At 43.5% G+C, this 23,400-nt stretch overlaps 1 protein-coding gene across 1 annotated transcript in view; it reads left to right on the top strand.

Moving 5' to 3' along the window:
• The window catches only part of kcnh2b (potassium voltage-gated channel, subfamily H (eag-related), member 2b), a 295,672-nt gene that overhangs the window by 166,560 nt on the left and 105,712 nt on the right, over positions 1–23,400 (top strand). The window contains exons 3-5 of the mRNA XM_014181110.2: positions 8,819–8,968; positions 12,475–12,957; positions 13,872–14,083. Coding sequence (XP_014036585.2) covers positions 8,819–8,968; positions 12,475–12,957; positions 13,872–14,083 — 845 coding nt within the window. The remainder of the gene's footprint in view (positions 1–8,818; positions 8,969–12,474; positions 12,958–13,871; positions 14,084–23,400) is intronic.

The following is a 23,400-nucleotide window of genomic DNA, read 5'->3' on the forward strand; positions in this document are numbered from 1 at the left end:
CTATGGATGGTTGGATCTTCACGTGCAATTGATTGACTCTGTATAGCACAAAGGATTTACCTCATTCAAAGATGTGGGAGTCCGTGACAACTTGTCATGCTCTGCCCCCAAGTGGTCCAAGTTCAGAATGTGTGTTTGTGTGTGCACGTGCACACGTGTGTTCATGTGTGCATGTGTACGTGTGTGTGTAAGCTTGTATGGTGAGTGACTGAGTTTGTGATGGAGGACATGACACTTGTGTCAGTTGTCAGTGTTCCAGGGTTGTTAGTTTAACCAGAGGGCTGTGGATATAAGTGGTGCTCTGTCGCCTTAGGAAATGTCAAGGCAGGGGAAATTATTTGCCAACTTTGACTCATAGCCAATATTTCAGCCTGTGTGTGGGTGGGGGGGTAGGGGGGTACAATTCTCCCTTGTGGGGCCATTTCCCAGGTCCCCATGAGTACAAAGGCTATTTTAGGCTTAGCGGTTAGGGTAAAGGGCCATCCACACCAAGGACGATAACTATAACATAACTATAACGATAACGTTGGCAAGCATCCACATCAGCTGACAATTTATTGTTCTGCAATACACCTGTCAATCAACTGATCAATGCATCCAACTGCAGGGCTGTAGGCGTTTTAATAAGGTGGTAACACACCATCAGTGGAGGCTGCTGAGGGGAGGACGGCTCATATCAATGGCTGGAACGGAACGGAGTGGATGGAAACCATGTGTTTGATATACTTGATACAATTCCACTTATTCCGCTCCAGCCATTCCCATGAGCCCGTTCCCCCCAATTAAGGTGCCACCAACCGCCTGTGACACCATTACTTCTTCAATATACAGCCCCAGTCAAACGTTTCGACACACCTACTCATTCAAGGGTTTTTCTTTATTTTACTATTTTCTACATTATAGAATAATAGTGAAGTCATCAAAACTATGAAATAACACATATGGAATAATGTGGTAATCAAAAAAGTGTTAAACAAATCAAAATATATTTTCGATTTTCGATTCTTCAAAGTCACCACCCTTTGCCTTGATGAATGCAAAGAGTGTGCGAATCGGCGGCAGGTAGCCTAGTAACCGAAAGGTTGCAAGTTCAAATCCCCGAGCTGACAAGGTAAAGATCTGTCCTTCCGCCCCTGAACAAGGCAGTTAACCCACTGTTCCTAGGCCATCATTGAAAATAAGAATTTGTTCTTAACTGACTTGCCTAATAAAATAAAGGTTAAAAAAAATCTCTAATATATTTTGATTTGTTTAACACTTATTTGGTTACTACATGATTCCATATGTGTTATTTCATCGTTTTGATGACTTCACTATTATTCTGCAATGTAGAAAATAAAGAAAAACCCTGGAATGAGTAGGTGTGTCCAAGCTTTTGACTGGAACTGTACATGTAATGGAAAAATAATTTAGAAGCTCGTATCTAAATGTAGCAATTCAACAACAAACGCTGTTTAGCCTTCGCATCTTTTACATAATCTCATTGCTTCCCACTCCGCGTTGTTTCTACGTAATTTCAATTAAATTACGTTGAACCAACGTGGAATAGACGTTGAACTGATGATGTCTGTGCCCAGTGGGTTGCCTCGTTGCTCAAGTGGTTTGCAAGTGCTTTCCATTTTTTCTAATGATTGTCAATTCGATTGGATTTTCTTTTTCACTGTGTTTATCTCTCTATCCGCAACCATTTGCAATGCATCAATGCAACAATGGCATGTATGCTCACTGGCCAAAGTGATCACACCAACGCACTCTCTAGCTTTATAAAAAAATCCATATCCTTTTGTAACCTATAGCTTTTCCTGGGATTTCACGTGAAGGGGTATAGCGGGGGGGGGGCTATGTTTTGCATAGCCTATAGGCTATGTTTTGCATAGCCTATAGCCAACTGCGCACGGGAACAGCTGGAAGAGAGAGGCTAGAGATGTGTACCCGAAGTAACAAGCTAAATATTAGCTAGATTTTAGGCCATTCATTAGCTAAATAGTAGGGCTATAAATATTTACATGTCAAAGTGCAAGAAAAAAAAGTGACCAGATTTTGAAATGTCAGATCTATGCTTTTCTCCAGTTAGTGCTCAGCAGTCCCGGACACGCAAAGCGCCACGGTCGTTTAGGGCTATTGTTGTCTGGGGCTCTAAAGTGCAGTGATGTGGACTAATTTTAATAACCGCTCAAACGTCCCGTTTTGGATGATTATGCAACCATTTGGATAAATTATGGGTCTATTCTCGACAGTTTACAAGGTCCAGAAAGTGACATTAGCTGGCTACTCTTACGGTGTATTTTCATCACACCATATCCCTCTCTCCTTTCAAACTGCCCTATTTTACATTGAGCAAAGAGCAAGCTGAAATCTCTCCTCGATAGGCTAGTAGTAGTAAATCAAATCGTCAAATGAAGTGTACAATAAGTTGTTGTAGTCTAGCTTTTCCTGCGACTCCAAGAGCTAAGGGGAATAGATGTAGCTGAGAGGCAGCGGAGAGGGCAGGTGCATAATTGTGCAAAGAGAACCGTGAATACAGACGAGAGATGAGCAGCCTAAATTAGTATGCAACCCATCATTCGTTGGCTAAATATTAGGCCTAATACTGAAGCGAATAGCCTATACTGAAGTAAATAGCCTATACCCAATGAATTTACACAGTGAAATCTTTTTTTAAATCAGATTATAAATGACAGGTATCCTGGGATAGTCTGCTCTCGCAGTCCCCGCGGGCACGGAGCTCGACAAGAAAAGAATCATACCTAGGCTACAACAACAAAACGCATTTCATATTTTCTATCTAGTGTGTAAATTATAGTCTAGGCTGTGTAAACTGCAGTGAATATGCCATTTAAACAACCGCTAAAAAGCACTGTGTTTTGAATGCATGTTTCGTCCGAAATAATAATAATGTAGCCTAGGCAACCGTTTGGATCGGTAATGGATCAGTAATGGGTCTTTTCTCGACAGTTTACAAGATCCAGAAAGGCACATTCGACTTTAGTGCGTATTTGTCAGGCTGTATCAGCGTTAAAAGATAGGTCTATACCATCGGAAAATGTCCTTCTCATGCGCTGTTTGTCGTGGATCATTATTCCTCCCAAGTAGTCCTATAATTCATCTGGCCAACAATATGCTATTCAGGCAAGTTTAGCCTGTGCTCTGCTTCCTCTTCATAGCCTCGTACGAACCATCCTGATCTAGCTACTTCACAATGTGAACTCGTGAGATCACGCACCTAGAACCAAGAAACCCTTCAATAGAACTCGTTTTTATTGGTTGTCAATGACAATGTTTCATCATCGGAGGGACAGGGGAAAAAATCGCTCTGAAAGTAATCCAAACGATAGCTCTTGTTATCGTTCTCCAGTCTTTTTGTAGTTGTCGTTAAAGTGTTAACGCCCCTGGCACTTGAATTATATATTTTTGATTTGTATTATTGTTATAGTTATCGTCATAGTTATCATCCTTGGTGTGGATGGCTCTTTAGGGTTAGGGAAAATAGGATTTTGAATGGAAATACATTTTAGGTCCCCACAAGGGATAGTAAAACGTGCTGTGTGTGTGTGTGTGTGTGTGTGAGGAAAGTAGTTGTGTGTGTGTGTGTGTGTGTGTGTGTGTGTGTGTCAGTTTGAGCAAAAGGGAAGATTTCAGTATGAGAGGAAATAGGAGCTATTCATTGTCTCTCTTTTTGAGACATCCTCCTTCTGTGTGATGCTTCTGTCATCTCCCAGAGCAACAAAATAGGAAGGATTGAGATCTAAAGTGGTTTTATTCCCACTGTGAGCTGCGTTTCATAGTGACAGGTGTCAGCATCATTGAAAATTGAACGTGTGAAACATTTTGGCAGTATATCCTCACTGGTGGCAACAAGGCCGCATGTGTTACATCACAGCTTGAAGGTGACTGTTCTTTGAATACTTTTACATAGTGCACTTGAGCACTACTTCACTTGAGCAATGCATTTTTTCGCAGTGGCTTTTAGGTAGCTGTCCTCTTGGTTGATCTGGGTAGTCGGAAATGTATTGATATACAATGACAATCTGTGCTATGTTGTGTGGCGTGTCCTGCTGGATTGTAGCACCGACTACTGTGTTGTCGTTTTCCCTAATGTGTATTTTTGAAGAGAACGTGTCCTGCTTACTGTTGGCCCACATGACTTTTCATAGATTTAAAATGAACTACTGGCTTTGCTACGCCACTGTTTGCTCGAGGGGCTTGACTGTATACCACTACAGTCTTACCCTGGTGCATGTACAGTCTGTTGGCCACTAGAGGGCAGTGTTATCCTTAGAAATACAACAGCGTCCTGCGAAAAAGCCAGACTAGATCCATCCCATAATGTACTTAGTGATTCTGTGATTCTGGCTCTGCATTGACACACCAAAAATTATTTGGGCAAATTCACATTAACAGTCTCTAATGTAGTGTATTGTCACTTAAATCTTGTATTCTCTCCACAAAGGTGTCTCACTTACTCTTTTATTCAGTTTAACTCTCGCCTCAGCTCATAGACGGCATCTATTTTTGTCACCAATTCCCTGTCGAGTCATTAATAACTTAACAGCCTTTCATTAGTGACTATGAACATTGTCTCACTGTCACATACTGTATAATGGCTTGATCATGACAACAAAGTGATACGCAAGGACAATCATTTGATTCAAAGTGATGGACACTTCTTCTTCATCATCTGCCAATCTTGCCGTCCCCGAGCTCAGCTCTGCCCATTTGACCCACCCAAAGGAAGGAAAGGAATGTCTAGCTTAATCTGTTATCCTCAATCCACTTGTTCCCTGCTGGAGATTACGCGACTAGGCCCTAATCCCACACATCACGGGGCGAAGAGAGATGGGCATTTCCTTTTTTGACAGGGGCACAGTGGTAGGTAAGGGTTACCTTGGTGGGAGCCCAAGCCATGTTTTCAGTTCTCTAATCCCCTCTCATCCCCTGTAAGCTTTTCCTAAAATGGACCTGGTATAATCCGCTCCGTACTCCGACCTATCGCCTCTGCAATTCTCATTGAAATACTCATAGAGTAGGATGGGTTCGACATAGTGGCGCCCTTTACTCTGCACGGGTGCCTTCTTTTGGCTAAACGTTTGGCTACGTTCTGAACGCCATTGTTCTCTTCTCTTTCTCTTCTTCTCTTTGAGGCGTGTCAATTCATGGAAGTGCTTAAGAATAGTGACGTATCAACTGAGTGGACCAGTACCGGTGGGAGTCTTGGATTTACTACTGATCCAGGGTAGCACAATATAGTTATGTTGCACACCAAATACAATCTGACACCCAGGCTAGAGTGTGTTGGGGACCAATTGCATGACTCTTATTGTGCCAAACGTACCCAAAGCTTGAAAAAAAAGTCCTGGCAGTGATAGAACTGTGCTAGATCATCGGGTTATAAATGTTGGATTGAGTTCTGTGGTTTTCAGCCAGCTGGCCACCTGGATAAATGAGTTTGTCCCCTGATTACATTCCCATTCATCTTTCAGGTATCAGCATTGAGAGCTGGGGCTGTGTGCCTTGGCATTGTACAGAACAAATAGGTCTCAATGTAACCTAAAACATATACTCTTACATATACGTAAATCACTCATGTTCCAGGCATGTAAGGAATCAGGACACACGTGTAGCCGCCCCACAGACGGCATCTTAGGGTGGATTAGTCGTTTTAAGTGCGATGAAAAAAAGAGAAAGCGTAGTGAATTGAAGTCAAATCCTCTTCCTGACTATTTTTTAATCCTCTGTGTGTGTGTGTGTGTGTGTGTGTGTGTGTGTGTGTGTGTGTGTGTGTGTGTGTGTGTGTGTGTGTGTGTGTGTGTGTGTGTGTGTGTGTGTGTGTGTGTGTGCGTGTGTGTGTTTTCCTGAGTGTAGCCTATTTGTGTGTATGTGTGAGACTTAATTGTATTTTTGGGGAGGGTACAGTGTGTGTGTGTGAGATTTAATTGTGTTTTTGGGGAGGGTACAGTGTGTGTGTGTGTGAGAGATTTAATTGTGTTTTTGGGGAGGGTACAGTGTGTGTGTGTGTGTGTGTGTGTGTGATATTTAATTGTGTTTTTGGGGAGGGTACAGTGTGTGTATGTGTGAGATTTAATTGTGTTTTTGGGGAGGGTACAGTGTGTGTGTGTGAGAGATTTAATTGTGTTTTTGGGGAGGGTACAGTGTGTGTGTGTGTGTGCATTAGTGGCCAGAGAAGGAGATAGGATCCACTAGGATTACTGTATAAACCCTCATGTCTTTCAGTAATAGATCAATTCATGAAATATTGTATTACATTACATCTTATATATTGGGGTGGGCCAGTAACCGAAAGGTTTCTGGATCGAATCCCCGAGCTGACAAGGTAAAAATCTGTCCTTCTGCCCATGAACAAGGCAGTTAACCCACTGTTCCTCGGTAGGCCGTCATTGTGTATCATAATGTGTTCTTAACTGACTTGCCTAGTTAAATAAAGGTTGAATGAAAAAAAATTAGATAAAATGGTGCTAAGACAGTGGAGGGTGTAGTGAGTAGTTACGTAGGCAGTTACAGTGTAATAACACACGGTCCAACATTACCATGTTGCTATGTTACAAAGTCTGTAACTCCAGATGTAATCTATATCAAATAACTATATTTTGTTATGTGTAACTACTGTGTAAAAAAAGTGCCACGTGTCCTCTGATCAGATTGTTAAAATAAAAGCACACATGCGATCTGCGCACGCACGCACACACACACACACACACACACACACACACACACACACACACACACACACACACACACACACACACACACACACAGGGCGTGAGCCAGATGATGGTTGTGTGGGGACCTATAATCCTCAATACAGTTTTCCCTCTTTTTATCCGTGTGGGTGATTACATAGAGGTCCAATCCCTTCCATGGGCCACCCTCCTGTGGTGTGATGGCTCGGAGATGAATGACGGGTGGGCAGGGCGCTAGACTGAACACTCACTCGGGTGTCCACAACACAGTACATTACTCTTTAGACTGCCGTGTCTGCTGTCCACCTTGCTAACCCTGTATGCCAACACCAACCCAGCTCCATTCACTGACTACCGACCAGGTAAGGGTAAGGGCATGGGGTGAGGTAGGGCAGGATAGGATAAGGTTTTTAAGAGGAAGGAATAGTGATGATTTGTCTTGGAAGACTGTTGAGAAATGAGAACCTTGGATTTATGTTTCACACATGCCGTACAGTTGAAGGTTTCTCGCATAGAATTAGGAATTAGAATGAGTCATTTTATTGGATCTCTATGGTTCCTTGTAGGTTTGAGAAGGAGCAATTGATATACATGACGTACTGGTGGGGTCACTGTACCGTGTCGTTTTGGTGGGGGTATCAGTTACAACCTTGTTGATGTTTTCATACTTTGAATTAATAAAACAATGTTAATTGGATGCCTGATTCTTACTGTATTCATGAATGAAGCTTGATTTTGGCTGAATGAGAAACAGACTGGCAAGCGATCCATGTTTCGGAGTGTTTGGGCTGTTTTAGCAGTGTAAATACCAGATGCTGTGTTGGTAGAAAAAGGCTTTGTGCTGTAACTTCTTTCTGAGCTGATAAAAGTACAGTATTGAAATGTCCACAGGGTCACTGCTGACATCCGTTAAAGCCCAATCAACATGTTGCATTTCATTTATTCAACCCTACTGAAACAGTCATTTCATCAAACGCTACTGAAACAGTCATTTATTCAACCATACTGAAACAGTCATTTATTCAACTCTACTGAAACAGTCATTTATTCAACTCTACCGAAACAGTCATTTCATCAAACACTACTGAAACAGTCATTTATTCAAACCTACTGAAAGTCATTTCATTAACCCTACTGAAACAGTCATTTCATCAAGCCTACTGAAACAGTCATTTATTCAACTCTACTGAAACAGTCATTTATTCAACTCTACTGAAACAGTCATTTCATCAAACCCTACTGAAACAGTCATTTATTCAAACCTACTGAAACAGTCATGTATTCAAATCTACTGAAACAGTCATGTATTCAAACCTACTGAAACAGTCATTTATTCAAACCTACTGAAACAGTCATGTATTCAAACCTACTGAAACAGTCATTTATTCAAATCTACTGAAACAGTCATGTATTCAAACCTACTGAAACAGTCATGTATTCAAACCTACTGAAACAGTCATTTATTCAAATCTACTGAAACAGTCATGTATTCAAACCTACTGAAACAGTCATGTATTCAAACCTACTGAAACAGTCATGTATTCAAACCTACTGAAACAGTCATGTATTCAAACCTACTGAAACAGTCATGTATTCAAACCTACTGAAACAGTCATTTATTCAAACCTACTGAAACAGTCATGTATTCAAATCTACTGAAACAGTCATTTATTCAAATCTACTGAAACAGTCATGTATTCAAACCTACTGAAACAGTCATGTATTCAACCCTACTGAAACAGGGCTCTGTAGGTGGACAGCTACATATGGCCATTAAGTCTGATTTCATGCTCAGTAAAATAGATTTTTCACGCTCTTGTGAAGTGAAATCACTGTGGTTGTCTTATGGCATAGGCATTATGTAGGAATGTGCTCAAGCAAATCATGCAATGAAGGGAATTTCTACGTGTGTGTTTATGCGTTACGCATTCTCTTTTTTCCATCCCACTTAAAAAGACTAATCCACTCTAAAATTCATCCTGCATTTTCAATCCCCTGTATAACCTAAGTCATTTCATATACAGGAGAACATTTGGCGGGGGGAGGGGTGTGTGTGCGTTATGTGTGTCAGTGTATGTGTGTTTATGTTTTGTGTCTCTCTCTCGTTCTGTCTCTGTCAGGTGTGTGTTTCCTGTGTCTGGTGGATGTGGTGCCGGTGAAGAACGAAGATGGCCTGGTGATCATGTTCATCCTCAACTTCCAGGTCATTTCAGACGACAAACAGCCCAACCAGGACCTCAACCACAAGCTGCCCCCCTGGCTCCCCACAGGTAACCCCAAGCTGCCCCCCTGGCTCCCCACAGGTAACCCCAAGCTGCCCTCCTGGCTCCCCACAGGTAACCCCAAGCTGCCCTAATGGCTCCCCACAGGTAACCCCAAGCTGCCCCCCTGGCTCCCCACAGGTAACCCCAAGCTGCCCCCTGGCTCCCCACAGGTAACCCCAAGCTGCCCCCCTGGCTCCCCACAGGTAACCCCAAGCTGCCCTCCTGGCTCCCCACAGGTAACCCCAAGCTGCCCTCTTGGCTCCCCACAGGTAACCCCAAGCTGCCCTCCTGGCTCCCCACAGGTAACCCCAAGCTGCCCCCCTGGCTCCCCACAGGTAACCCCAAGCTGCCCCCTGGCTCCCCACAGGTAACCCCAAGCTGCCCCCTGGCTCCCCACAGGTAACCCCAAGCTGCCCCCCTGGCTCCCCACAGGTAACCCCAAGCTGCCCCCCTGGCTCCCCACAGGTACAGGATGGCCTCTCCTAATCTGCTCTGATCTCTCCCAATGTCATATTGTAGCTGTTCTCTGAATTGATTTGAATGGAAAACATTAATTTAACCCTTGTCTTAAGGATCAAAAATGACTCTGTTTAACAGCATGATATTTTTTTCAACTTGAAATTTGATTACTTTTCCTAGAGTGACCCCAACATTAGAAAAAGTGAAACATCGCCTTTGTTCATATTTCCATGAAAGCTGTACAGCACCAGGGCACAAAGATTGTTTTCGGGGCATTTTTGACCCGGCAGTTCTAAAATCATTTACACACCAGAAAAACCACAAAGACACACACACACACACACACACACACACACACACACACACACACACACACACACACACACACACACACACACACACACACACACACACACACACACACACACACACACAATGACAAATTGAGATTATGTGTGCTACTGATTGAACTCAGCCAGCAGCTCCTGAAGAGGAAGATCACCATGGTTGGCACTGTTAGAAAGAACAAGCCTGAGCTCCCCCCAGCACTCCTCACAACAAGGGGGAGAGAGGCCTCCTCATCAAAGTGTGCCTTCACCCCCACCACTACTGTAGTTTCTTACCTCGCAAAGAGGAACAAGAATGTGGTCCTCCTGAGCACACTGCACAAAAAGCTGAGATCAGTGATCGTAAGGACAGGAAGCCAGCCATCATCCTGGACTACAACCACAACAAAGGAGGCGTGGAAAACATGGACAATGTGATTGGAACTTACATCTGCAGGTGGATTACTGCCCGCTGGCCCCTGGTCATCTTCCATAACATCATTAATGTGTCCTCATGCAATGCCTTCGTGACATGGAACAAGATCAACCCTACCTGCATGCCTGATTAGCCGAACAAGAGGAGGGTGTTCTTGGAGCAGCTGGGAAAGGCACTTGTAACTCCACACATTCAAAGAAGGGAGCGCCTCCCCCGCACAGCAGCCTCTGCAGCGCTTGTGAAAGCTGTCCAGGGGGCTGAATCTTGTCCTGATCCACCTGAGGCTGCTGCTGGGGCAGGCAAGAGGAGGAGATTCCAATTCTGCCCCCCAAAGAAGGACTGTAAAGCAAATACTATGTGCTGCATATGTGAGAAATACATCTGCAAAGTCCATGCACACACACATGCATACTGTCCTACATGTGCTAATTAGAGTTGATTGATTTATGTTCTTCACGTTTTTGTTTTGTATCTATTATCTTATCCTTATTTATTGTTGTTGTTTGCCCCCACCCACAAGATGTATAATGGTTCAAAACATGGGAGAAGACTAGTATTTTGTAGTTGAATTCCTCATTGTACAGTATATAAGAACATATCATTATGTTGCAAAAAAAGTTCAAGACTGTTATTGTTTCCCTTCAATAAAATTCATTCAAAACTACTTTCTGCATCTCTTGGAAAAAATATATTTACACCTATGCAGTACCTTGATAAATAATAATAATAATAATAAACCTCTACTTTAGTAAAGAAAACAATTATGACTAGAGCAGCGAACAGTTTTGACTGGGCTGAGCGGGAACTGTGCTTCCGCAGAGGTAGGGAGGCGAGCAGGCCAGAGGTGGATGAACGCAGTGCCCTTCTTTGGGTGTAGGGACTGATCAGAGCCTGAAGGTACGGAGGTGCCGTTCCCCTCACAGCTCCGTAGGCAAGCACCATGGTCTTGTAGCAGATGCGAGCTTCAACTGGAAGCCAGTGGAGTGTGCGGAGGAGCGGGGTGACGTGAGAGAACTTGCGAAGGTTGAACACCAGACGGGCTGCGGCGTTCTGGATGAGTTGTAGGGGTTTAATGGCACAGGCAGTGAGCCCCGCCAACAGCGAGTTGCAGTAATCCAGACGGGAGATGACAAGTGCCTGGATTAGGACCTGCGTCGCGTCCTGTGTGAGGCAGGGTCGTACTCTGCAAATGTTGTGGAGCATGAACCTACAGGATCGGGTCACCGCCTTGATGTTAGCGGAGAACGACAGGGTGTTGTCCAGGGTCACGCCAAGGCTCTTAGCATTCTGGGAGGAGGACACAATGGAGTTGTCAACCGTGATGGCGAGATCATGGAACGTGTGGAGAGAGCCTCCGTGACACAGAGAAGAGCAGTCTCAGTTGAATGACCAGTCTTGAAACCTGACTGATTTGGATCAAGAAGGTCATTCTGAGAGAGATAGCAAGAGAGCTGGCCAAGGACGGCACGCTCAAGAGTTTTGGAGAGAAAAGAAAGAAGGGATACTGGTCTGTAGTTGTTGACATCGGAGGGATCGAGTGTAGGTTTTTTCAGAAGGGGTGCAACTCTCGCTCTCTTGAGGGGAGTGAGGGGATAAGGGGAGTATACGGAATGTTAAGACTACACAAGGGTTAAGTAAAATGCTGAAAAATATACGCTGAACAAAAATATACGCAACATGTAGAGTATTGAGCTGTGACGTGGTTACACGTGGTCTGGGGTTGTGACATACTGCCAAATTCTCTAAAACTATGTTGGAGTTGGCTTATGGTAGAGAAATGAACATTGAATTCACTGCTTCTTCACCTGCGGGATCATCTATGGGGAAGGGGGTTGGGTGCTGAGGAGTATTTCTGTCTGTGGGGAAAAACTCATTCTGATTGCCTGGGCCTGGATCCCCATTGGATGGGCCTGGCTCCCAAGTGGTTGGGCCTATGCCCTCTCAGGCCCACCCATGTCTGCGCTCCTGCCCAGTCATGTGAAATCCATAGATTCATTTATTTAGATTGACTGATTTCCTTGTATGAACTGTAACTGAAATTGTTCCATGTAGCGTTTATGTTTTTGTTCAGTATAAGTAATCACTCAATAATTTTTTTTCAAGATTGTTGGATAATCACTCAATTAAATTGAGTTCAGTTCAGTTTATTGCTCTCTAGTCTCTTCCTCCTTTCCTCTTTCCCACTCACTCTCTTTCTCTCCCTGTCGGCCTTTTTATCACTATTTTTTTACTCTCTCGTTTTATCCCCCCTCCCACTCTTTCTCCCTCCCTCCCTCTTTCTCGCTCTGTAGGCCGGCCGCGTGGCTTCAAGCTCCGCCTGCCCTCACTTCGCTCCCTCAGCAACAGCAAAGCCTCTCTGGACGACCCAGAGACAGGGCGCCTCCCGGCCCCTGGCTACCCCAGCCACGAGTCCCTGGCTCTGGGAGAGCTGCTCTCCCTGCCCACATTACCTCCGGGGCACAAGAGCTCCAGTAGCGCAGGCAGCAGCAGCAGGCCGGCCCTCCTGTGGCCCGAGGACCAGCGCGGCCTGCTGGGCTCAGAGCATCCGCCGCCCGCCGCCCTCTCCTCGCTGCCCCCCAGCCAGTCGCCATCCCACATCGTCCTCCAGACGCTCAACCCGGACGTCTCTCTGTCCAACTGCAGTCTGTCACACAGTCGCTCCCGCGAGAGCTTCCACAGCATGCGGCGGGCGTCGTCAGTGGATGACATCGAGGCCATGCGGCCGGCATCAGACCGGAAGTACAGCACAGCCCATCCCATCCACAGCAGCACAGGTAGGGGAGGAGGGGTGAGGGTAGGGGGGGCATACTCCAAATGGCATTGTACCTTGAGAAAGCAAATGCACACCATCTCCTTTCCTGTATTTGAGCTGGATACCAAACACCCACAAACACACAGAGGTAAAGAGTGTGCGTGGTAGGAATTTGTACGTTGTCTTTTAGAAGCTATGAAAAACACAGGAGGCAGCTACATTCCCTGGTTGTGTTTAACCACAAACCTTTTAGCCTGTGCTGTGGCCAACTACTTCTAATGAACAAGAACAAGAAGTTGGCTAAAGCACAAACGGAACTGGACCCCCCCCCCACCTCAGGCCAACCACTTACCACAGTAAGTTTTAATGATCTTTAATGCTAAATTGTACATTGTAATTAATGAGCTTTAACGCTAAATTGTAATTATTTCGCCTCCATGGCCTATTTATTGCCTTACCTCCCTACTGTTCTACATTTGCGCACACTGTACATTGATTTTTCTATTGTGTTATTGACTGTACGTTTGTTTATGTGTAACTCTTGTGTTGTTGTTTGTGTCGCACTGCTTTGCTTTATCTTGGCCAGCTCGCAGTTGTAAATGAGAACTTGTTCTTAACTGGCCTATCTGGTTAAATAAAGGTGAAATAAAAATACAATATAAAAAATGAGGTCAATGCATGATTCATGTGATATGTCAAAGTTACAAGCTTAGGATGTGGTTTTAATCACACCTGGGTTGAAATTCTATTTGAAATCATAAAAATAGTCATGTGCCATATGGGCGAGCTTTGATGTTTTGGGACGATTATATTGTTTCCATTGCGCCGGGCAAGCTCTAAGAAATACAGCTTAAGTACTTGAAACGATTTCAAATCATGTTGGAACCCAGGTGGTCCTAATGGTCTCGACAGTCCTCTAACAGTGTGTTCTTTCAGGGGCGGTGAACAACAAGTCCAACATCCTCAACTCCACGTCGGACTCGGACCTCATGCGCTACCGCACCATCAGTAAGATCCCTCAGATCACCCTGAACTTCGTGGACTTCAAGGCGGACCCCATGATCACGCTGCCCGCGGGGGACATGGACATCATAGCCCCCTGCAAGCTCATCGACCGCACACACCACGTCACCGATAAAGTCACCCAGGTACGAGGGCCGTCCATGTGTGTGTTCAGCCTGTGTAAGCCAAATGTGTGTGTGGGGGTGATGCGTGAGGTAAGGTGTGCTTATGGACTGCTGTGGTTTCCTTCATTTCCTCTGTCTGGGTTTATGCTGTGTGTGTTTGCTGAAGACTGGCATGCATCACCCAGGTGGTAGCGGCTCATTGGTGGGGGATGGGGGGAGTTACCCCACAAAGCGCCGGTTTGTAGGCCTAGTGAAAACGCTTGGCAAATACAATACTAGTGGATTGGTGGTTGAGATATTGGGTTCCTGCCCTGAGTGGAAACCTGATGTGGAAGCTTGCGTTGGCTATATTGGTGTCTTTGGCGAGAGACTGGCTTAGCCTAATCCTAAACTTACCAGTGATCCTTGTCTGTGGTGAGCCAGGGTGTGGCTCGGGCCTGAACGCTAGCTAGCTTGACTGAATGAGAAGCGAATGGATGGCGCTCAGACTAAACAGTGACCGATGATTCTGTCGCCATGGCGTTCCCGTGTGCGTTGCGTTATAGGGACAGTAATTCATATGATGTGAAAGTGGGGGCATGTTTCACAGTTTGCTTTGTTGCACAGAGATTGAATTTACTCATTAAGGGGCGTTGTAGTATGAAGTAGAGCGTCATGAAGACTTCTCTGTGAGGGGAAATGGGAAAAGGGCAAGCATAGACAGAACGATGGAGAGCTGAGCAAGGGAAGAGAGTGGCTACGTGACCTTATCCAGAGAAACTGGATAGTTAGTGCATTCATCAAAGTGAGACAGCCACATGTCTCAGTCATGGTAGCTATCAGCAAGTCAGCAAGTCAGTGCTAGTAGGAACAGTTTAAGTGAGACAGCCACATGTCTCAGTCATGGTAGCTATCAGCAAATCAGCAAGTCAGTGCTAGTAGGAACAGTTAAGTGCGAGTGTTAGTTAGTTGTTGCTTTGGGGCGATGAGGGGGGGCTGCTGTGGGATGGATCAAGATACTTCATGATACTTCTCTCTCGCGCTCTCTCTCTCTCCCTCTCTCCCCCTCTTTATTTCTCTCTCTCTCTCTCTCTCCCCCCTCTTTCTTTCTCTCGCTCTCCCGCTCCCGCTCTCTCTTTCTCCCTCTCTCTCTCTCTCTCTCTCACCCCCTCTTTCTCTCTCTGGTGTTCTCTCTCTCCCCCCTCTTTCTCTCTCTCTCCCTCTCTCTCTCTCCTCTCTCTCTCCCCCCTCTTTCTCTCTCTCTCTCCCCCTCTTTCTCTCTCTCTCTCCCCCCCTTTCTCTCTCTTGCTCCCCCGCTCCCCCGCTCTTTCTCTCTCTACCTCTGTCGCACTCATTTTTAGAAAGGCTACTGTAGTGTAAATCTTTATACCATTTCACCAAGCTGTCTAGTTAAATGATTAACCTCGTTCTTAGGGAGAAATGCTGCTGTACATCCTGTACGAGACACTACCCACTAAGGCAGGCTGGCTTTACGGTATACACAGCTTTTAAATAGATAAAGGGGAGGGGAACAAGGACAGGTGCTAGAGTACAGACTGGCTGTACAAGCGGTAGGTCTATGTCAGGGGCGTGACAGTGGTCCCCTGACCTCTGGGTGCCCTGTGGTGGTGTCACCACACGTCAGCGAGGTCGTGTGGCAGGTGGCAGGCAGGCTCACGGCGGGCAGGGGCGCCCGGTACACCAGCCAGACCAGGAACCATCCAGATGGAGGAAGCACCAGCTGTCTCCTAATGCAGTATGTGGTGATAACCGGTTGTTTATGGTGCTGCATGGGGAACTAAAGTTGCAGCACACACAACATGTATGGGTACAATATGCAGGCACATCAGTTATAGCCACACCTAAACAGCAGGTGTGGGCGTGTGGTTACACAAACACATAACACATGCACCCACGCACGCACGCGCACGCACACACGCATAACAGCAATTGCACAGAGCTGTTCACTGACACACTATATATTCAACAGCACAGACACACATAAAGATCTACAGTACACACACACTGGTTAGTATACAATGTCATTATCAAAGTCAAGACAGAACATTGGCTTTTCCGGACAGCTTGTAATGTTTTTCCAATAAGTGATTTAAAAATAAGAGTTAGTTATGAGGCCATATAGTTTATTAACCAAAGGCAGAATAACTAGTTTACCACCTATGACCTGCAGGTGGCAGCACCATCCAACACTCCTCTGGGCCCAGTTTTTCAAACGTTATCTGGATTTTGCCTCTCTGACAGGTTTAAATGCATAGAAATATAATGAATAGAATAGAGGAATCATTGCCTTTAATAGGACTCAGTTTGTTCAGTCCAATGACTCCCTGCTCACATACTCACTGATAAATCATGATCACTGTTCCTGTCTTTTGTCCTCCCTCCTCCACAGAGATCTCCATCCCTCCATCCCCGTTCGTTAACACACACACACACACACACACACACACACACACACACACACACACACACACACACACACACACCCTCCTCCACCACCTAAAGAGATACAGATCACATGAAGCCATTAATTCAGAGAGAATCTGCAAATGTGCTCTAGGAATATTTGATGTGTGTGGTAGAAAGCAGGGCTGGAGTGTGCAGCTGACCTGTGTTTGAGACATAACCGGCTCTAATGAACAGGGGATGAAGGGACAGATGTAGGGATGGAGATCTCTGTGGAGGAGGGAGGACGAGAGACAGGAGCAGTGATCATGATCCCTCAGTGAGTGTGTGAGCAGGGAGGCACTGGACTGATCACTCTGTGTCCCAGACTCATGCACCAACACACACACACTCCCAGTGACACTCCTATAGCTGCACTGCACTCATGGCTCACTGCCCACACACACTCTGGACACACACACACACATATACAGTAATTTTATGCACCCAAAACACACATGCGTAGCACATTGTGAAATCACCCATCGTGATAGACATACAGGACACACACATATACACACTCACTCGCACACATGTACACATGTGCACGCCCACCCACTTGCTTGCACACATCTCTATCCACATGCTCTTCACCACCCAACACATAGAGAGACCCTCCCGTCCCAAGCAGCACTTCACCACCTAACCCACATGGAGGTTCCCAAGGAGGAATGGGGAGTCACACTTCTTCACCAAACGTCAACATGGTAGGAGCTTGAACCTCGCAGACTGTAGAACCACCTACAAACTACACAACTAGTCATATGCAGTCATGAGATTAAGCATTATTGTGAAAACGTTTCATGTTTAGTACCACTCACCTTGTTAGAGTTGGCAGTCGGGAAAAGCTTCACTGTTTCCATGTCCATTAACGTCTGATGTACAGAGATGTACGGAAGAGAGCATCTTGGATCTTGGATAGTCTTGTGGGTGTCTCTTTGACTTTCTAGCAGGAGACAGATTTCCAACAGCTCTTGTGTCTGTATTAAAGACACAGGAGCTGTTGACTCGGGGAGATAGCAGAGGGCTAGGGAGCTAATGTCTTCAATTAGAAGTATAGCACAGTGGATGCAGACTGGGGGACCATAATGTATTGTGGCTCTAACTTTAGGAACCAACTTAAAAGTTAGGCTCTCCAGAGGAGGCGAGTAGATATTAAATAGATACTTGCATTACATTTATTTTTATTAAAATAGATATACTGTGTATCTACAGTACCAGTCAAAGGTTTGGACACACCTACTCATTCAAGGGTTTTTCTTTATTTCTACAATTTTCTACATGGTAGAATAATAGTGAAGACTTCAAAACGATGAACTAATACATATGGAATCATGTAGTAACCAAAAAAGTGTTAAACAAATCAAAATATATTTTATATTTGAGATTCTTCAAAGTAGCCACCCTTTGCCTTGATGACAGCTTTGCAGACTCTTGGCATTCTCTCAACCACTTTCATGAGGTAGTCACCTGGAATGCATTTCAATTAACTGGTGTACCTTGTTAAAAGTTAATTTGTGGAATTTCATTCCTTCTTAACCTCTATGGGCTAGGTGGGACGCTAGCGTGCCACCCGTGGTGCACTCCATCAACAGCAGGTGCATTTCAAGAGCGGCAAATTTGAATCCAAATAAATGTCAAAATTCAAATTTTTCAAACATACAACTATTTTACACCCTTTGAAAGATAAACATCTCCTTAATCTAACCACGTTTTACGATTTCAAAAAGGTTTTACGGCGAAAGCATAAATTTAGAGTATGTTAGGACAGTACATTTACAAGAGTTGTGTGTAATGTTTTGTCAATTCAAAGACAGGGTCACCAAAACCATAAAACCAGCTAAAATGATGCACTAACCTTTTACAATCTCCATCAGATGACACTCCTAGGACATTATGTTAGACAATGCATGCATTTTTAGTTCTATCAAGTTCATATTTATATCCAAAAACAGCGTTTTACTATGGCATTGATGTTGAGGAAATCGTTTCCCTCCAATAACCGGCAGTCAAGTCAGCGTCACAAATTAAATAATTAAAATTAAGAAAACATTGGTAAAATATTATATTGTCATTTAAAGAATTATAGATTTACATCTCTTGAACGCAATCAACTTGCCAGATTTAAAAATAACCTTACTGGGAAATCACACTTTGCAATAATCTGAGCACTGCGCCCAGAAAAATACGCGTTGCGATACAGACTAGACGTCATGTTGGGGAGATCTAAAATCGAAAATACTATGTAAATAATCCATTACCTTTGATTCTCTTCATCAGATGTCACTTCCAGGTATCACAGGTCCATAACGAATGTAGTTTTGTTCAAAAAAGCTCATCATTTATGTCCAAAAATCTCCGTCTTGTTAGCACATGATCTAAGCCAGCCGGACTTCTCGTCATGAACGAGGGGAAAAAATATATTTACGTTCGTTCAAACATGTCAAACGTTGTATAGCATAAATCATTAGGGCCTTTTTAACCAGAACATGAATAATATTCAAGGTGGACGAATGCATACTCTTTTATAACGTATTGGAACGAGGGTACCCAACATGAACTCGCGCGCCAGGTGTCTAATGGGACATCATCGTTCCATGGCTCTTGTTCGGTCAGATCTCCCTCCAGAAGACTCAAAACACTTTGTAAAGGCTGGTGACATCTAGTGGAAGCAATAGGAAGTGCCAAAATATTCCTCAGCCCCTGTGTTTTTCAATGGGATAGGTTTAAAGGCAATACAACACATCAGGTATCCACTTCCTGTCAGAAAATGTCTCAGGGTTTTGCCTGCCAAATGAGTTCTGTTATACTCACAGACACCATTCAAACAGTTTTAGAAAATGTAGGGTGTTTTCTATCCATATGTAATACGTATATGCATATTCTAGTTACTGGGTAGGAGTGGTAACCAGATTAAATCGGGTATGTTTTTTTATCCAGCCGTGTCAATACTGCCCCCTAGCCCTAACAGGTTAATGCCTTTGAGCCAATCAGTTGTGTTGTGACATTGTAGGGGTGGTATACAGAAGATAGCCCATATTATGGCAAGAACAGCTCAAATAAGCAAAGATAATCATTACTTTAAGACATGAAGGTCAGTCAATCGGAAAATGTCAAGAACTTTGAAGTTTCTTCAAGTGCAGTATCAAAAACCATCAAGCGCAATGATGAAACTGTCTCATGAGGACGGCCACAGGAAAGGAAGATGCAGAGTTACCTCTGCTGCAGAGGATACGTTCATTAGAATTACCAGACTCAGATTGCAGCCCAAATAAATGCTTCACGGAGTTCAAGTAACAGACACATCTCAACATCAACTGTTCATAGGAGACTGTGTGAATCAGGCCTTCATGGTCGAATCGCTGCAAAGAAACCAAAGGAAACACACCAATAAGAAGAAGAGACTTGCTTGGGCCAAGAAACACGAGCAATAGACATTAGACCGGTGAAAATCTGTCCTCTGGTCTGATGAGACCAAATGTGAGATTTTTGGTTCACATAAAATAAAAAAGTATATATATGTATATGTATATAATTTATTTATGTACTTTTATTAAATAAAATAAAAATGAATTCCATCAAATTAACTGTATTATAAAGTGAAATGTGAACTAATGAATAGTAGAAAGTATGGCTGAATAGACTTTTTTAGATTTCCATACATCATAGTATACTGCATCCTGGCTTGTAGCTTCCTGAATATGCATATGACAACACTTCATATGTTGCTGCTGGGTTGTTAATGTTCAAATATTAGTTGTGTGGAGAGATAATGTATTAATGATGCCTTCTTGGATATGTTTCAAATTTCACGTTTCAACGTTTATTCGTCACGTGCACAGGGCACAACAGGTGTAAAACAGTACAGTAAAATTCTTACCTTGAGAGCTCTTTCCCAACAATGCAGTGATAATGATAATATCATAATAATAATAATATAGATGATAAGAAAACCTTTAAAAGATGATATAGTATACGTATACGTATTCTCTCAATCTACAATGTCATTATCAAAGTCAAGGCCAAACATTGGATTTTCCAACCAGTCGTAATCTTTTTCCAAGAAGTGATTTAAAAAAAAATACTTTGTTTTGAGGCCATAGAGTTTATTATGGCACATAACAGACGGCAGAATAACTACTTTACTACCTGTGTTGCAGGTGGCAACAAATGAGCAACATTGCAGATTTTAATGTAAACATCAACTTTAATAGATTCATATTGGGATGCACTATATATATATATATATATATATATATATATATATATATATATATATATATATATATATATATATACATATAATATATATAATATAGTCATTTGGTCACACAGCAAATACTTTTGGTGTCTGCAAATCTCATAGAGAGAAAAATGTAGTTTGACATGTAATGATCCTTTACTTGTTTTTATTGGGTTTATTTCTTTGCTTTTCATTAGGCAGCGTTCAGCATTGTTCAACTCTTTCTGCTTTCTGCTTCTCTACTTTTTAACTGAATCAAAATCTATGCCATGGTTGTGTCGCCACATTTCCTGTTATATTTGATGTGAGCAGAGCAGATGGCTCCAAAATGTATTGTAGCGTTAGTGTCTGGGATGTAGAAATTGCTCGGCTCAAATGGATGTCTTGCATTTATTTGCATACTTTGGATGAGTATGCATGAGCTCTTTAAATAGTGTATGACGTAAAGGATTCGAAAGTGGATATATTTAGCACCTAACATGTTTTCGCCTAGGACATGCCAGCAGCTGACTTTTAATATTATGCCAAGGTTGTATTTATGAAATGCACAAATTGGGATACACTCACCCATTAATTATGAGCTATGTAATAGATTTTCAAAATGGACGCCTTGTGCGTTTTTCATTCAGTTGAAAACCGCTGCTTTTCCAAGGTCTCCACTTCACTCACACACACACACACGCACACACACACACACACACACACACACACACACACACACACACACACACACACACACACACACACACACACACACACACACACACACACACACACACAAACAGCTTCTATCTCAAGGCCATCAGACTGTTAAATAGCCATCACTAACACAGAGAGGCTGCTGCCTACATACAGACGTGAAATCATTGGAACACTAGTCACTTTAATAATGCCATTTTAATGATGTTTACATATCTTTCATTACTCATCTCATATGTATATACTGTATTCTATACTATCTACTGTATCTCAGTCTATGCCGCTCTGACATTGCTCGTCCGTATATTTATATATTCTTAATTCCATTCCTTTACTTAGATTTGTGTGTATTGGGTATATGTTGTGAAATTGTTAGATATTACTTGTTAGATTTTGCTGCAATGTCGGAACTAGAAGCACAAGCATTTCACTACACCCGCAGTAACATCTGCTAAACACGTGTATGTGACCAATAATATTTGATTTGATTTGATACACACACACACACACACACACACACACACACACACACACACACACACACACACACACACACACACACACACACACTCACACACACACACGAAAGGCATACAATCATTCTTTCGATAAAAATGAACTCTCTCTCAAGCATCTGATCTATATAGCTGCAATCTATATCTCCCTCCAAGCCCGCTATTAATTCGAAGACGAAGGAAAAATAATAATGTTATCTATTGATTTTCTCATTTGAAACGCTCCATATACTTTTCGGTTTGCTGTTGAGTCAACGGGCTAACTTTGTTGTAGCCACACACTCTATCGGAGGCTGCTCGTCAGCTTTGATTGATATTAGCCGGTGTGCTGGACAGCTGTGCGTCCAGATCGGGGGGTTAGGGTTCAACACGTACGGTATCCTCTGACCCTCAAGGTCCTTTGAAGTTGCCTCATTTACTGGAACTAGTTTTAACAGGTTCTCCTAACGTTACTCAATTCTTCACTGAGCTCACCGTTTTACAGTACTCTGTGGAGAGCGAGCAAAACATTGTCAGCCTGTTAATTACAGTTGACTGTGTGAATATTACTCTCAGGGTGTTCTGGCTGAGTCCACAGATGCTGTTGTCTTTAAAGCTCAGTCAGGCAGAGGAGATGAATGCTGATTGGAACACTGAAGAAGTCAGCGATCTAACAATAGAACAGGGCTTCGTTCAGGTTGCCAGGTTTTAGTTTGGGTTGCCAGGTCTGGTTGATTGGAAAGGTAGTGCCAATGTATCAATGTAGACATTTCTTTATGTAATAATACACATGTAGGGACTTAATGCTTTCAAATAACTTTTTGCTTAGTGCAGGAATTTAGACTGTACAAGGCTGTAGAATGAGCTCAACCCTGAAGACCAATAGGCTAAGTACGTTTCTTTATCTCACCTGCCTCATAACCTTTGGCCTTTTCTGTCTATAATGGCCGTTTAAGACCGCAGTTTATATTACAAGGCACTTTTAAGTGTTCATATCACAAGGCATTTTATGGTTGTTATGAGTATTTCATCTACGCTGTGATAAGACAGTATTAGCTTTAGCTCTCAGGTATCTCTTAAACCTTAGCCTTTGTGTCCAAACCTCCTCAGTTACCGCCACACTTGATATTACAAGGCACCTTTATGGGTACTGTTCATATGAAAAGGCACTTTATGTGTATTGTTGATATTACGCTTTATCCTTGTTGCAGTGATATGATCTGTACTGACTTAAGACCTGGGTCTAGTCCCTTTGCTCCTACCTGTCAACCGAAAGCCATGTCCTTTGCCACGTCCACGAAAGCCATGTCCTTTGCTTCCCCCCCTCTCTTTCTCTCTATCTCCAGGGTTGGGTCCGCAGCAGGCACTGTGCCCGTCCCATCCCTGCCTTGCTCATTAGTTTGTTCCGGCGGCGTTGGCTAAGAGGCTGTCTGGCTGATTTACGCCTAGGCAAGGGAGCT

The sequence above is a fragment of the Salmo salar genome, chromosome ssa29 (genome assembly GCF_905237065.1).
Source record: "Salmo salar chromosome ssa29, Ssal_v3.1, whole genome shotgun sequence".
Lineage (NCBI taxonomy): Eukaryota > Metazoa > Chordata > Actinopteri > Salmoniformes > Salmonidae > Salmo > Salmo salar.